The sequence below is a fragment of the Lepidochelys kempii genome, chromosome 11, assembly GCF_965140285.1.
Source record: "Lepidochelys kempii isolate rLepKem1 chromosome 11, rLepKem1.hap1, whole genome shotgun sequence".
Taxonomy (NCBI): domain Eukaryota; kingdom Metazoa; phylum Chordata; order Testudines; family Cheloniidae; genus Lepidochelys; species Lepidochelys kempii.
The window spans coordinates 35999232-36016935 of NC_136390.1; the positions used below are offsets into that span (position 1 = coordinate 35999232).

General features: G+C 39.5%; 1 protein-coding gene across 4 annotated transcripts in view; it reads right to left on the reverse strand.

Annotated features, from left to right (window-relative positions):
- The window catches only part of SLC38A11 (solute carrier family 38 member 11), a 43334-nt gene extending 26064 nt beyond the window's left edge, over window positions 1–17270 (reverse strand). For 3 of the 4 annotated variants that reach the window (XM_073305662.1, XM_073305661.1, XM_073305660.1), the window contains exons 1-7: window positions 16933–17080; window positions 12647–12764; window positions 12111–12185; window positions 6414–6548; window positions 4407–4472; window positions 2752–2858; window positions 525–604 (exon numbers count right to left, since the gene is read on the reverse strand). In XM_073305662.1, coding sequence (XP_073161763.1) covers window positions 525–604; window positions 2752–2858; window positions 4407–4472; window positions 6414–6548; window positions 12111–12185; window positions 12647–12764; window positions 16933–16983 — 632 coding nt within the window. In that variant the 5' untranslated portion in view covers window positions 16984–17080. Of the gene's footprint in view, window positions 1–524; window positions 605–2751; window positions 2859–4406; window positions 4473–6413; window positions 6549–12110; window positions 12186–12646; window positions 12765–16913 lie in introns of all 4 variants that reach the window. The other variant, XM_073305664.2, reaches the window with a different exon arrangement.
- Between the last annotated feature and the right edge of the window lie 434 nt (window positions 17271–17704).

A 17704-nucleotide genomic window follows, 5' to 3' on the forward strand; every position in this document is an offset into this window, starting at 1 on the left:
GCAAAATGGAAGCAGTCCCTATGCTCTTCCAAACACACAACTGCTACTGTAATGGTCCCTTGCTCAGGAAATGGAAGAAAAAGAATGCCCCTCCTTGAACCAGGCACAATCTTTCTTTTTTGTCGATGGAACCTGCTGCAATAGTGGGCGATCTTGCATGCCATGTGTAAAATGTTCTAATCCCAGGAGACAGCTGCACAATGTAGGTGAGTTAGGGATGAGATGTCAGCCATAATGTGAGTAAACTACAGAAGAATTTAAAACACCACATACGTAGCTGCATCCCTTCCTTTTCCCTATATCATAAATTCTAATTTCAATAGACCTGAATGGCAGGTTTAAAACAACTTTTCATTTTGCTATTAGTAAAATGTATGTTATTTCCAATCCTTAAAAGAGACAAGACTTGGTGTTTTAGTTCTACACATACAAATGCAAAATAATAAATAATAAAGTTCATAAATTAAATAATAAATAATAAAGTTCACTCTGTGGCAGCCAGAAGTGATAAAAAAAATACTTACACTAGTGGGCCAAGGGTTGTTGTCCTTATCATCACAATGACCAGGATTACAGTGGTTAAAATCAGAGAAATAAAAGATACCTGCAAATTACAATCCAAATGTTTTATCAGTTCCCTGGTCAGAATTTCAGTAGTTTTAGCAATGTATTACTCTATTTGAAAACTTTCTTCAAAAAAGTGAAATTAATAGCATAACTACATTTTTAAGTGTCTGCCTTTCCATAGAAGCAGGTCTTTGTTTTTAAAGAAGCATTCCAAGATTTCCATGTTTTATTTGCTGTCATTGTCTTTTAACAGCTTTATGACCAATTGAGCCTTTAGTCCACTGCTACTACAAAGAATCTTGTTTGCAGAAATGCTGGGCATCTCTGGTTCCCCCTTATTTCATTTAGAATTGTGAGTGCAGACCCACTGTAGCTATCATTAAAAAAAAGCTTATTTATGAGTAAATGGCAAATGCAATTATGAAGGTCCAGGATTTTTATTTATTTATTTATTTTTGTCGACAGACCAATATTTGTGTAGCAGCATATATGGCTCCCTGCCCTTGTATTTTGAGAATGCAGGCTGGCTAGTCCCTTCCTGTGAACAGCAATGTTTTCCCGTATTTGGGTAGTTGTATAACACAACATGATTTGAAATTATGAAACATCAGACAGATTCTACCCAGATGTAAGCAAGTACAATTTCATGGAAGTCAGTGAAGTTGCATCTGCTGACAGCTGGTCTGAATTTGGCTTTATATCTTTTAGGACACATGAGACATCTATAAATGTTTTACGCTTGAGGTGTTATAAAGCATGCAATTGTAAAGACATTTAATATACATAGGCATTAATTTTGCATTCTGATAAGCAAGGACATAAGTGTCCACCTGCAGAGATGAGACTGAATAACTGGAGTAAAAATTTGCCCTGATTGGCTACTATTGCTTCCCAGCTGTCATCATTATACAAATGATTTGAGCTACATTCTTAGGGGGAGATGATGATGTAAGATTAAGTAGCTGCAAACCAGATTGTGGTCGCCCCCGGGCATAAAAAGGGTTGCAGTTTGCAGCATTGGTCTTAGAGCCAAATGCAGCCCACCAAATTCACCTTACTTCAATCAGTTGAGTGGCCTTAGTAAGGAGAGGAGCTGATTAATACTCTAGGCAAGCCACCAAAATGTTCTACTCTTTCATTACAAATTAAAATTCATTTCAATATAAGCAATCCATGCCTGTGAAGAAAGCAATCAAAAATTCAAGTTAATCTAAGACTGATTTCAGAGCACAGTGAAGAAAGTTCATTTTGTTGAAAGTTCCACATTAAAAGAACTAGAATTTGTTTTTAATACTTTTAAAAATTAGCAATATTTGCAAGCAATCCAAGCAACAAAGGTGATATTTACAATAAATGAGATTTTATTCATTCTAAGAGGGAATGTTTGCTCATTAAACTATTTAGGTCTTCTTCTATAGAAAATTATAATTTAATGAAATTACAGAATGTTGAGCTGTTTTATACTGCTAATAATTCCATCATTTCAACATTTACTGTAAGTATATTTCATTTTCATTCAATCAAGTTATCATGAATTTAAAGTGCTTGTTCAAAATGTTTAACATGCAAGTGTGATAAGTCCCTTTACATTCATTAAGGACCATATTGTGATCTCTTTTCCCACTTTGTATAGTAACATGCAGCATAAGTATTCCCACTGAAATTGATGTACTTAGTTGGGGCAGTAAGGTACTACCACATCGGGCCCTAAATTTGATGTGTGGTTTCTTTAGGAGGGAAGTAATAATTTAATCTCTCAGCTAACATGATGTTATTGGCTTGTATTCTGTTGTACTTAGGACTTCAGAACAAGTCCATCAGCACCAGAACTATTCAGTCATAATGTTAAATTCACACAATAGGACTCTTCAAATGTATTCTACTCTCCTAAAATGCACTGAAGGTTCAATATCCATTTAAGTCAATGGAAAGTCTCCAATGATTTAAATGGGCAGTGAAACATGCCATGAAATCCCAATGGAAACAACAGGGAATACACGAAAGAAGGGAGAACAGAATAGAGATGTGTTTTGCAAAAGAAGATTTTAGCCTATCATGTGCTTTACTGTGCTGTAAAAAACTGTTGGCAGTGTAACTGGACATTCTCTAAAAATATAATAAGCTGCATTTAAAACAAAGATTTGATATAATTGAACCAAGATATTCATTGGCATTATGATTTACCTTTGCCAGTTTTGCTATGTCACGATAGAGAGACATAGGCAGGGTAAAGATGATGGTAATACACAGAATAATGACTTGGCGGTAAGTAAGTAAGTTATCTGGACCAACTAAAACAAAGAAAAAAATTATATATTTAGATTTCTTTAAGAAATGGATGTAAGGAACAGATAAGTTAGATTTGAAACCCTAGTAGCAATGTACTTTAGACCGTGCCCCAAAACTGAAATCAAGGAAACTCCTACAGATGTCAAGGTTAGGCATTACCTGGCCTTAGGATAGGTACACCTGCCCAGTGCATGCTCACAGGGATTTTGTGAGAATAAGTTGAGTACATGCCAACATACGTACAGTATTGTGTGCATCTAACTATGCAATTCCGACCCAACGTGCATAGATATATTATAAACATCCATCATGGGTGGGATTTTAGAAAGTGCTCAGTGTTGGCCAAACTACTCCCACTGAAATCAGTAGAGTTTTACCACTGACTTCAGTAGAACCCAGTTAGGCTAAAACTCAGTGGTTTTGAAAATCCCATCCTACCTGCACATATATAGCTTACAACAGAAAAATCTAGCCCTCCAACGTGAGGTCTGAAGCAACATCAAAGTTTCAGCTGGGTAATCCATCAGTCAAGAACAAACCCAAGAGTGTGTCTTGGCCCATTTACTCTTTGCTTTCATATGGCAGCAGACAGAATTTGATGTGTGGCTCCAAGTGAACCCTGGTTTTATTATTGGTAGTTTGCTCAGTTGAATAGGTTGGTATTGTTTTAACACTCATGCTGGTAAGTCAGATTTTTTTCCTGTGTATCAGAGGATATTTTATTTTTAAAAAATCTTTTAACGGGGCCACAATATTTTGGATTTATCATATTAGAGAATGTCCTAAGTGGTACATTTGTAATACATGTTCAGCTATGTAGAAATTTTATTGTTTAAACAGACATTAAAGAAACAATTTGCATACAATCTAACATTGATCAACAGAGGAACAACAGTTCTGGATGATTATCATAGCTGATACCATTAAGTCCCTGAGTGCAGGATATGCACTGCACCGGCTTAAGCCATGACCCTGAAATCATATGACTTGGCACAGGAATCTACTACCATCAGGTAGTAGGACTGGAGCTGTAGAGTGCAGGAGAAGCACATGTAGATATTAAAAATATATAAATAAGGTTCTTTTAGATTATTAGGAGACTGTACAATAGGTAATTCTTGGAGGAAACAAGGGCCATATTTACTTTAGACAGTGGTTCTCTACCTGTGGCCTGGGCCGCATGTAGCTCAATTAGCACACAGCTGTGTGTGCTAAAGGGAGCCCGTGTGGTGGGGTCTGGGTTTCCACCTGCCCCGGCGTAGTGTGTTGGGGCTGCCAGTCTTCCCCACGCGGCAAGCACCAGGGGTCCTGCAGGGTCCGGGGTCTGGGGCTCCAAGCCAGGGTCGGCAGTCTGGAGCTGCTGCCCAGCCCCCAACCTCCAGGGCAGCCGCCCGGCCCCATGCAGCGGGAGTCCGGGGTTGGTGTCCGGGCTGCTGCTGCCCTGCCATCTGGCCCCTGCAGCCCAGGTAACACATTGTGGGCCGCAACTGCTTTAGACTGACACTCTACCTAGTTAATCTCACCCCAAAAAATGTTATATAACCACTTACCTCCAGGAATTGTTTGAAAAACTTTAGTCAAAGTGTCTCCTGCTATTATGTTGTAACTAATCATAGCTTTAAAAAAGAAAGATTGCTTTAATACACATCAGATATGATATAAAGGCCCAAACATATATTACAGACTTTTAGATTGCATGCAGCTGAAACCCTTGCCCCCCATCCTGGCTGCCTCTTTTTTGGCTGATTTTCTGATCTCCCTGCTGCATTCAGCTGCTCTTCACAGATCTCCTTTCATGTTTGTTTTAAAAGTTAAATCAAGAGTTACAGAAGCAAAACTAGGAGCATTAAGTAATAGATGTGAGGACTTGAAAGGGACCCAGACAGATGAGCAAGACAGTTGAGTTTTGTGCCCAAGGACACTTACTTCAAAAGGGAAAAAAGGCTTTTATAATTGCCTCTGCTTTCAGCAGTGATTCACGGACAGTCAGACCACTTTCAACTTCTAGTTTCTACTAGAAAAACCAAATTATGTGCATTCAACAGTTCTTGTTTTATTTTTATAGCCAGTTCCATGGGATGCCAAATGCATGGTGCTGTATCACCACTTACTGTAACTTGTAAAATCAGCTATTGTCCATACTTGTTCAAGAACAGTAGTTGATTTTACAAGACACAGTGAGTGCCACTAAAACTGAACATTTGTCCATCTGCAGTGATCCAGTTCCACAGTGTCTCAGATTTAAAGATAGGAAGATACCAAGATTACTTCAAGTAGCTCTTACAGAAACACACATTTTAAATGGCAGCTGCTATTCACTATGTGGTGATGTGTGTCTAGATAAGTGAGAGCCGGACAGAGGCAGTAAGTTAAAGATTCCCTAGCACTAGTGCAGAGTCACTGAACTCTATCCAATATAATGGCAGAGGGACTAAAAACGATAATGCAAAGAGAAAGCTAAAATACAGGGCTCCTCACTTAGGCATCCATTGACTTTATTAGGAACCTGAATAAGGACTGAAGGATTGGGGTCCAAATTTACACACACACATTTCTGAACTAGAAAAAATACACACATGTGGTCTTTATTACTCTATCTCCATTCATTTATCACACACAAATCCTACAAACACTTATGCATATACTTAACTTTACTACTGTGACAGTTCTGTTGGACTCAGTGGAACGGCTCAAGATACACATGTGCTTAAGTTACTAAGTCTTTGCAGGTTACTTCCATGGTCTTTATTATGCTCCTCTATTTTCTCTGATAAAGCAACTATTATTTTCCATACAGAAAGATTATGGGCCAAAGTTTTCCAAAGTAACTAGTGATTCTGGGTGCCTCTATTTTTGAATGCCCAACTTGACATGTTAAAGGGGCCTGATTTCCAGAAAGGGCTGATCACCCACTCTGTGGATTTCAGACCCCTTTAATGTACCTCATGTTGAACACCCAAAAATGGAAGCACCTGAAATTACTACTCACTTTGGAAAATCTTGGCCATGGTCAATAGAACAGATTTTTACATTTAAAAAAAAAGATAAAGAACCATATATTGAGGCAGTAGTCTCACATATGTGTTCTTTCCAACACACCCGGACCTATCACTGGCCCTTGAAAGCACAAGATTCAAATATAACTAGAGTGAAATCCTGGCCCTACTGAATTCAATGGAAGTGTGGCCAGTGACTTTAATCGAGCCAGGATTTCACTTTTTAGAATGTATATGATAACCTGATTAAATACATATTAGCATGTTTTCTTATTTCAAGTAAGCAAATATTACAAGACAAACTCTGAAGCTTTTGATTGTTCTATAAAGATGTTGTTTATTAAAAGGATTTATTTTCTTGGGTTTTTCGTGAGAGTCATGAAAAAATTGCCTAAGGATAGGCAATATTTCCATTTTCCTTGCCAAAATAATGAAAAACAAACTAACTCTTTTCATGGGTCCATTTCTAAGTATTTTTAACTTCAACAGTATCTCCCTCTGGTAATTCAAAAAGGATCATTAATTATAAGTTTACAATATATAACTTTATAATGATCTTACCAATAAATGGATATAAAAACTGTAGTGTTGAGAGAATTAGGTATCCTATAAAACCATATGATTTATTGACCAGTTCCTGGTAGCTGTTCGTACTAGAGAGGTTTCCTCCTTTAATCAGTAATATAATGGAATAATCTGTTAAAATAATATAGAAGTAATATTTGAGACCGTAATTTTTCTATGTTCTGAAGAAATAGTTTGCAAAGTATTTAAAAAAAAAAGGCAAAGAAAGCAATCATTAACTGAAGCAACTATAGTCAACAGGAAGGGGAAGGGAAAGGAAAACACTGTGGTTCAGTGTGTGTATATGCCCAGCTATCATCCTCTGGAAAGAGAGGGATTTGCAGGCCTATGGTTGTGGCATTCCAACTGTCAGAGATCCCTGAGAATCCAAAGAGAATTGGAAGCCCATCTTTCCTGCCCAGGGACTATGTAACCCACCCTTTCTCCCTCTCTAGTAGTGGTTACAACACCTATAGAAGTTGGTGAGCCTGCTACAGCCTTGGCGAACAGAGCAAGGTCTTTTAGCCCAGGCAGTACAGACTCATGCTTTTAGGACCAGAGGGCCCAAGGTCAAAAAACTATCCAGTAGCACAGCATTATGGGTAGCAGCCCCAGACAATGTGCCTGTTTCCTAATACAGCAATGTATACTGCTTACAGGCCCCTACAAGTGCCCCACCATATTTTTTTAAAAGGGCACTTCTCTCATTAAATAATTGATATAGTGATTAACAAAAAAACCCAGCAAACGTGTTACTAAATACAAACAGTATGAACCATTTCTAAAACTATCTGTGCCAGGGTCCTCAAGCTTTCCCACTAAGCTGTTGCTCTTTCCCAATCACCAACAGATGCAAGATACCCGATCCTTTCAGTTGCAACTGCAACTACCTATTTGGCATGTTGGGGTTTCCCTCCTCCCCAGCCCACCACTGCAGCTCTTCCTGTTCTGGCAGCCAGTGAAGAAACCTAGCTGCCACTCCTACCACCACTGCTTATTCGATGGGCAGGAAAGATGGGGCCCACATCCCACTACTATGTCATGTGGATCTGGGCCTCCATCTTCTCAGGATGGCTGCTGCTTGTCTGGCTTTGAACCCTTTCCTAGAGCATTGGGCCCTGTATGTGGGGAGGGGCCTTGCCAACATACACCTGTGAAGTAGAGGACTTTATAATCTCCCCCTCCTGCACATATTCCTCTATTGGGGTGAGAGAAAAGCCCCCAGGGCCTGCTAGCCTGTAGGGGAGGACTCTCTTGCCATCTCTGTGAGGGCTGAGATCTCCCTCCTGGTGGACAGACCACAGCCCACCTGAAGAGAAAGACTGGTGGGCTCATAGAGGAGCAAAGTCCTAAGTCCCCTGAAAAGGAACAGCAGCAGCAAACTAGACTTCCTCTGCTCTCTAGCCTGCCCAAAGACAGAATGCAGGTCAGGCAGGAGAGAACCCGCAACCCACCTGAAGACTGGCACCAGGTTTCCCCCACCATTCCAAAGGGCTCTTATGCAGATGGCATATGTCACCTTATCTTGAAGAGTGGAGAAACACAGGAACCCTATGTGTGGGTTTGGCTAGAGCTCTGGATTATTTTAATCCACTACTAGTTGATGGGTTGTGCTTTAGTTTGGGGGCTTTGGGGTGTGTGTGAGAATGACCTGTTTTTAATTCACCTTTACTTTTTACTTAATTTCTATATTTATGTTTTGTCTTTTATATTCATTTTACTAGACACAAATAACGTTTATACACGAAGATTTATTTTATCACAGAGACCAGGGATTGAATGCACATGAAAATGAATTATGCTCTTATCCAAGACAATACCACTTCAGGAAAGAATTAATAATACTGATAGAATTACTTCCAGACCAAACCTCAACCATTTCTGAAGTATACTTTGGCACCTTTACCAAAGCATAGCTTGAACTAACACTAAGAATTAGCTACAGTAGACTGCTGGAACAATTTTTATAATGGGGTTCTGCTGATGGAAACCATGTATTTGGTGTTTGTTATTACTACTTCAAGTCAGGGGGTGGAGCAGCACCCCTAGTTCCAGCACCAATGGTTGGCAATGCTGAGATATTCTGGTGAGGACGAGCTACAATGCAGAAGTTACTGCCCTAGTGCTGATAAGTTTTGCCAGGTAATTCTGCCTTGCCTTGCCATCCCATTTCTATTCAGGTTTCAATCTGTCTGTTGTCTACGTGCAATATGCTCTAGTAGCTAGTAGCTGTTCCTTTCAGCGAACAGCATCAGTATTTATCATCTCCTGGCAGATGTTAAAACTGCAGGGCTTGTTTGAAACACTGCTTAGTATAGTTATAAAATGCCAACAGATAAGTGCCTAATTCAATAACATTTCACATATCCTTTATTAATTCTTCACAATGATTAAATAGGGAATTTGTATGACATGTTAATAAGGACACAGAATCCAGAGAGATTCCCTTAAGCATGTGGAATTCACGTAAAATATACACACATCCATTATAACTGGTAGCAAACAGCCCCCTTGCAGATATTCAGGGATGCACAACATTAATTATTCTGTATTCTGAGCTGCCCTGTACAAGAAATTATAGCAATGGATCTTAGAATCATAGAACTTAGAGATGGAAAAGTGCAGAATTGTTCTTAGTAATTAAAATTAAAAAAAGAAAAGAAAAGAAGCCACAGAAAACAATTAAAAAAACAGTTAACATTGTTTAGTGACAATATATTTACCAATCATATCATTTTAAAACAAGGACATTAAATGCACAAAACTATATTAATATACTTTATGGGGGATTTTAAGCAACATTAGAAGTCAATAAATTCAGAAGTATATTTCCCACCACAGTAACTGTATCATGGTTACTTGCACAGAACACATTAAGGGCCCAATCCTTAATATGCCAGAATGCTGAGGCACACAAACTCTCAGGTTTTGGACATATGACTCTATGCAGTAATGCAAAATACTATATACTCAGATATGCAAGGGAGCTGAGTCAGTCAGTCATAGGATTTTTTTTTAAATTCCTGGTCTTTGTGCATGCAACCAAAAATTCCATTAAAATGGGGGGGGGGGGGGGTTGGCCATCAGACATAATGAAAATTCTTGGTATTCAGTAGTATAAACATGTTGCCTTTGGGCCAAATCCTGACTTTATGGCCCCTTTATGTAGTATTTGTAAGCCACAGAAATATACCCTATAAACATATTAGTACAGTGCAAAAGTACTACTGTAACCATGATTTTTATTGATACAGGGGTGAATTTTCTGTTTGTTATGGCTTATAGCATCAAGGATGATTCACTGCTTGTTATACTACATTGTACTTCTGTAAAGAGATGCTTCCTTATGGCTATGTTTTCAGTATACTAACGTAACACTTATCTCTCATAGTGTACTTACAGATGTTTTTTTTTTTTAAATGAAGATTTCATTTCACAGATATTCATGGCATGAGATACACTTGACACTAACCCTTTCAAGAAAAGTTTGCTGAAAACTACCATGTACAACACATAATTGATAGATTGTGAAGTGCTCATGTATGGTAATGATTAAAGCGCCTTTTGGATTCTTACCCAAAAATCAGTTATGAACATTAAATCATGATTTATATCCTAAAATTATTAATTAACACTATAAAAACACTATCTTTTTTAATCATGGCTTCCAATCCACTAGAGTGATTCAAGAAGACATCTTTCAAAATCTGCTACTACACATACTAATCTGTAACTTTACATTTGTTGTTGTTGTTGTTAGAAATGGTCTTCCTGCAGCGTATGCTTACTACAACAGTCCTTTTTGCTAAACAAAATTCTCTCTTCTTGTGTAATTTTTTTATTTGATAACAATGCCCACCTTAAAAGTATTCTGTGGTATATTTTTCCATTTAGAAGCAGAATTCTATTGGCATGTTGTTTTATAATTATCAACAGCGCAACAAAAATTGTGGAATTCATGAAAAAAACCACTTCCAGCTAGAACAGTGGTGTCCATCCTGTGGCATTTGAATCTCTTAAGTTCTGACCATTAATGGTGACTATAGTCAGAAGAAAATTTGTATTTGATTATAAATAGAGCCATACTCTTCAGCCTAAATCAGTTCCACCCCTACGCCTTCTAAACTGCCTGCCACTGCTTTGCCAGCTGAGAACTGTTGGTACGTTTCTGCTTCCTTTGCACAGCTTAAGTGGTGCCAAAGATGCGGAATAGGGCAAAGATTCAGCCTCAAACTACTAATGTTGGGCCATTGACCTCTGAGATATTATTGTTATGGTGGGAGTCACCAAATGTTGCTGTTACAGAGTTTTTCAAGGTCTTTTTCCTACCATGAGAATACTATTCAGTTTCCTGATATGGTTTCAAATCAGGACCTAGGAACAGGTGTCTGAATTGAGTAATCTCAGCTCTTCCCTACAACAAATAGTTATTTTGATATTTCCTAGGGATAAATTCCTGATTATTAATTAAAGTAGCTAGGGAGACGGCCTTTGGTACAGGAATTTTAAAAATGTGCTAAGGTGGCCTGGATGAATGGGTAATATTTTGGGGGTGACTTAAATTTCTGTTTAACCCAACAATTATTATGAATAGTTATATTTGGGCTCCAGTCTTGTTTGAAGTTTACACAGTGTTTAGATTGTCTATTGTTTACCCAGTTGATTGTGTCTTTTGATTGTGATGCGTAATTATAATAAGTCAAATGAGGGAAAACTAATCCACACAATTTTGTAGTTGTTTTACAGAACTTTAGAACTCACCCTTTTGTGTTTTATGTTTCCATATGAATTTTAATAGTGCATCCTACCATGTTTTAGTGGTGTATCAAGGATACCAAGAGGGATGAACTGAAACAAATATAAAAACTTCTGGTGGACAATAACTGCATCTTCACCTAGACTACTCTACCTATCCAAGAATTTCATATTTGTTCCATTCTTCCAAGTTCTATTATTTTATTCAATGTTAGAGGGTAATTTGTCTTAAAAAGATTTTTGTTTCTCCACAATATTTATTCCTAAATATTTTAAAGATTCCTTTACCCACTTAAATTTATGTGCCACAGCATGTTTGGGGATCAGGTTAAAAAGGCTGGTCACAAGGCATATTCACATGGAGAACTTACAAAAAGAGTCCCATTGAAGCCAGTATGGTTTACTTAGGTAAGTAAATGCTTATCATGGAATTCTGCAATTTGGCCCTTTATGAATGAAACCTATGGGAATTTAGGTCAATTTTTGTTGAAATTATCATATAACAACTTATTTTTAACTTATTAGTTGAAACTAATAAGTTTTAATCAATGCTGTGATTTTGGAATACAAATGGTGTACAACTCACTTGAGGATCAGGGCCTTATTTAGCATAGAAACTTTTTAATACAAACAAGTGATTTGTAAGAATAACCCTTATTTATATCTCGCACTATCATACCCTAGTCTAGGAAACTAGACTTCCCGCATAATGAATCTCCCACAATAAACAGCTTTAAATATTGTACAGCATAATTCTCCACTCTTGCTAATCTGCTCAGAAGATTAATGAGGTAAGTAAAAAAAAAAAAACCCTCTTCCTTTAATATAAAGTTTTGATTCACAGACATTCTTATTTAGTTATTATGAAGTTCAACTGAAGCTAATTTTTGCAAGACTAGTTACATTGTCACTTTAATAGAGCAACTGCTTTCATGGTACCTGTGATATAGGCAACACCAACTAAAAGCAATATTCCTAATGGAAAACCAGCTTGCTTCATTGAATAAGGCAGTCCTGTGAATAATGAAACAAACAAAAGATTAGAGAAAAGCCTTTTTAAATACTTTCTATTTATTTGTGGTGATCTTGTTGTAAAGGAAGCAGTCTGTTAAAAAAAAAAGTCTATTATTTATTCCCAAAACAGGAACAAACAGTTTAAAGTTCCTCAGCACTGTCCTATATGTATACATCAGACTTGAGAGGGATCATTTTTGAGGGCAAAGGGTAGTTCAGTCTTAAGTCCACCCAGTACTTGATCTCTCTGCTGGCTCTGCTAACAAGGTTACACATTATTCAACACAATGGGGCCTCTGATTTCATTTGGCAAATGTAATGTTGTCACAATACAAATACATTATAATAATACCATAGTCACAGCAGTAAAATAATGTGAGAAAAACATGTTTTTCACACAACTGGAGATTTATACATATATGAAAGGGTGATTAGACTAAAGTGAAGAAAAGTGTATTTACCTATTATTCCCGATCCTATGATAGAGTTGATAACATTAAAACCAGCTGATGGGAGATCACTGTTTCCTCCTTTAGTCCTAGGCTTACAAACCAAGGCCGTTCTGTCATCTGTTTCTATCTATTCCAATAAGAGAATATTAGTGTTATACAAAAACATATTAGACTAATGGAGAACAATTATGTCAGACATGTTTTGAGTCTTACTAAGTTACAGAAGTATGCTTTATCAATCTTCTGCAGCTTGTTTTGTTCTGACTAGATATCAGTTGAGTCTGGATCCACATAAGCTTTAAAAGTGGGATGATGGCCAAAGATCTGTTCTCAGTGAGATTTTGGCCCCCAAAGGATGAAATATCATGGAATCAATCAGGTATTCTTCCAAGATTTCAGCCACATCTGACCAAGCAGTAGAAAATAAGCCACTTCTGATTTTGGATCAGTCCCAGAACGAAAATCAGAGAGATGGATTCAATTCCAAGAATTTAAACCAGAATCTGAAGAAGTGCTGACTCAAGAAGTGCTGACTTTTTTCTGCTTCTAATAATTTCTTTCTCAACCAAAGTTTTAGACCACAGTGAATAGCTAATTGATATTAATAAAATTGGCTTGCCCCAGTAAACTGCCATGTGAAAGACCCAAATTCAAGGCAAAGCTTAGACTCTCACTGCAGTAGCCAGTAGTTTTGCAGAGATAATGTTCTCAGCCACTAGATCAGGGGTTCTCAAACGGGGGGGCCAGGACCCCTCAAGGAACATTATTACATGGAGGGTCGTGAGCTGTCAGCCTCCACCCCAAACTTCGCTTTGCAGCCAGCATTTATAATGGTGTTAAATATATAAAAAAGTGTTTTTAATTTATAAGGGGGGTCACACTCAGGGGCTTGCTATGTGAAAGGGGTCACCAGTACAAAAGTTTGAGAACCACTGCTCTAGAAGGTTCATATTAGTCTAAGCACATCCTTCTCTTAGAGAGGCAATACACTGTCCAGGGAAATATAGTCCCATCAACCAGGAGATCAATAAATGCAGTGATATGTAATTAAAAGGAGGAACATAAATTTAATGAAGAAAATGGCAATTCAGAATTAAAGTATGATGATTTAGCTTGTACACACCATGATACTGAAATCACCATCTCAGAGAGGTAGGAGCTTGCTAAATATATACATGAGTATGACTGTCACGGAAGGCACAGATTCCATGATTTTCTGGGACCTCCGTGACTTCTACAGCCAGCAGGTGCGACTGACCCCAGGGTTGCCCGAGCAGCTCGAGCGGCCCCGGAGCCAGACACACCAGCCCCCCTGCAACCTGTGATGGACAGGTCCTGGGCCGCCCCCGGCCAGCAGCAGCTGCGGTGGTCCTAGGCCACCCCCTGGCAGCAGCATGGCAGTCTCAAGCTGGCAGGTTCGCCCCCACCCCCAGTTCCAGCGGGCACCCCGGAGGCCCCCCTCCAGAACAGCAGCTGTGCCCCTGGAGCCCCCCAGAAAAACAAATATTTAGTCAGGGGTATATAGTACAAGTCATGGACAGGTCACGGGCCATGAATTTTTGTTTATCACCTGTGACCTGTCCTTGACTTTTACTAAAAATGCCCATGACTAAATCTCAGCCTTACACATGAGACAATACAAAAAATAATTCAGCTCAGATGCCTGTAGCCAACACCACTAAAAAAAAGTTAAATATGACTGATAAACCAAAGATTGATTTACTTCATAGGAATCTGTGCAGTGCCATAATCTGACAAGAATGTAAAACCATCACAACAGAATTAAGTGGCTACATGCAATTCTTCAAAGTTGCCTGCTGTTGACAGCAGTGTACACCATCAGCACTTCCACTGGACTGGAACAATTTAGGCTCTCTCTTTTGTATTAGGTATTTGCATGTTTCTTTGCATTCTTGCATTCTTTGTATTTGCACGTTTCTTTCCACCATTTCTTGAACCAAAAATATTTTTTGCTTACTCAAAAAATTGTACTATACAAGTCAGAAATTCATTCTTAATTTTATTGTCTCATTTCCAGATCGCTGCTTAACATGCAAAATACAAATTTCTACCTAATCTTTAGAACAAGTGATTGTCGTCAGACTGCATTGGTACCCCTGTAAAGCATCCATTAAATATAAATCCTTATAGTCAAGCTTTGTGGAAATGGATGGACTAGCCTGGACATGACCCTTTTTAACATTTTTACTATTGCAGAACTGGCCTTCAGTCTTGGCAACAGTCTCAATAAAGCATCTCAGAAATCAGTAGAATGCTAGACTGTATTTGGTACACATGGGAGAGGAAAAGCCCATGTTAAGAGATGTATGTCCAACAAATCTGATTCTTTAAAAGTTATCAATTTGTGTCAGATACAGCAGGATGTAGTATATTAAATTAATAGTTTATTCTAGGGCTGTCAATTAATCGCAATTAACTCACACGATTAACTCAAAAATAATTGTGATTAAACATAGTTTTAATCACACTATTAAACAATAATAGAATACCAACTGAAATTTATTAAATATTTTGGATGTTTTTCTACATTTTCAAATATATTGATTTTCATTATAACACAGAATACAAAGTGTACAGTGCTCACTTTATATTATTTTTATTACAAATATTTACATTGTAAAAAACAAAAGAAATAGTAGGGAGGAGAGATAGTTGCCTATATAAGACAAAGGCCCTAATATTGGGATGGTCCCAATAATATAAGGACATCTGGTCACTCTACCTGAAAGTAAGAACAGGCATTCACATGGATGGCACTTTTGTCTGAGTGATTGGCTGAACAAGAAGTAGGACTGAATGGACTTGAAGGCTCTAAAGTTTTACATTGTTTTATTTTTGATTGCAGTTATTTTTTGTACATAATTCTACATTTGTAAATCGACTTTCACGATAAAGAGACTGCACTACAGTACTTGTATTAGATGAACTGAAATATTTTTTACAGTAAAAATATTTTTAATCAAAAATCAATATAAAGTGAGCACTATGTGTTGTAACTTAAATCAATATATTTGAAAATATGGAAAACATCCAAAATATTTAAATAAATGGTATTCTATTATTAACAGTGTGATTAATCATGATTAATTTTTTAATCGCTTGATAACCTGAGTTTATTCTGATCACATGTTTACCGCATTTCATGCATTTTCATGTTGGATAAAATGGGAACTTATTCTTGTCTTGGGATTCTTACATCCCATGAAGTGAGCTGTAGCTCACAAAAACTTATAGTCAAATAAATTTGTTAGTCTCTAAGGTGCCACAAGTACTCCTTTTCTTTTTGTGGATACAGACTAACATGGCTGCCACTCAGAAACTTTAATGAATTTTCTCCCCTTAGATATTCATGTGAAAAACAAAGGCTTAAGCGACTGATCTTCAGACGCATCAAGCACCCCACAGCTCCTGTGAGCTGTTCCAGGTGACAAAAGAAGTGTGTGTTTCGGTGTGGTGGGAGGAGTCAGGATTAAATCTCAGGCCGCCTGACTTCTGCTGCTGTGTTTTATCTTTCCTTCCCTATATTGCTCATGTGGAGCCACTGAGATGAAAAGAGATTACCAGGAGCAGTTATTTCTGGTGACTGCCCACGGAAGACTTTGAAAGTCTATTTACGAACAGTTCTGTTGCTAGCAACAATTTTTATAGCTTTTCCTCTTTTCCATTTTATTTTTATAACTACCTCTCCTAGCATCATTTGCACTAAAACAGCTGTTTAGTGAAGCCAACACCTAATTAAATATTGACATTGACAGTCTTTTCCCAATCCTTAATCATAAAGATAAACGAGTAGATCGTGTCTGAGCTTGTACACTTTCTGGAAAGTTTTGCAAAGCTTATTTCCTGTCTTAAAGCGTGTTCAAAGCAAATGCAGAAAAGTGCCTTTAAATAAATAAGTGAAGGACTTTAAACGTGAAATGTAGCTGGGTGAAGAGCAGGCTTGGGTTCGTTTCTTCTGTCCACACCAAGGAAAGAGTTCGCTGTCAGACACGGAGCTCCCAGGCCAAGCAACAATAGGAGGCTTTCAAAGCGTTGGGAGTGAGACTGTTGCATGCAATACCCCCCCCCCACACACAAATCATACATACACACACCCCGCCCGTACCCCTCAAGTTCTGCGTCTCCAAAAGCCAGCAACTTGAAACACGACCCGCAAACTCTGGTCTGCAGGAGGCTGAGCTAACGGCGCTGCCTGCCTCCAGCCGGCAAAGAAGGGCGGCGGGGGGTGAGTTTGTAGCAAGCCAGCGACACTGACCCCAACTTCCCCGCGGTACCTGGTGAGCGGGGCTTGGCAGCGGGCGCTCCCGCCTGGTGTGCTGCTCCATCGCGGGGCGACGGAGGAGCCAGGCTCCCGGAGGAGCAGCAGCCGGCGGTCCTGCCGGGAGTCCCGTCTGCGGCTGCCCAAGGGCGCCCCTGACTGCGCTGACTGGCTGCCCGGCCCAGAGCCTGCCGGCAGCCGCGACACCGAGCTGCGGGCCCGCGGCGGGCTCCAAGGCCACGTGCCGCGCGGGAGGTGCGGACGCCCCCCGGGTTGTAGGGCGGTGCGTGAGCTCCGGGGTGGAGCGCTGAGCGACAGCGTGAAATGTCCATTCAGCCGGGGAGAGGTGCCTGGGGCAGGGAGTCGGTGTTTTGCCCACAAACAGAGGCAGGGTGGTTAAGATAGGGAAGGGCTGGTGAGTAAATTAAGGCTCTGGAAGTTTCGGCTGTAAAACAGAACCCAGGGGACGGAGAGGCAATGCAGCCAAGCCCGCTGAGCCAAGGGTACATTCAGAAAGGGGGGTGGAGGTGAAAAGAAGGGGCCAAAACCCAGGGCAGGGGTAGCTGTGGGCAGGGGTGAAAGCGGCCGGTAGGGGCCGGTTCCGGGTACTGGTGAGAACCCGCCCCGGCCGGTACCCAGCCCACATTAATGCGCTTTAATGCCCCTGCCCCTTTTGCCTGCCCTGTTGGTGACCCTGCTGGTAGGGGCTGTACCGGCGGGGCCACCCACGGGGCGGGAGGGGCCGGGGGAAGGGGCAGCAACGTTAAAGCGCCGCAGCGGCACAGGAC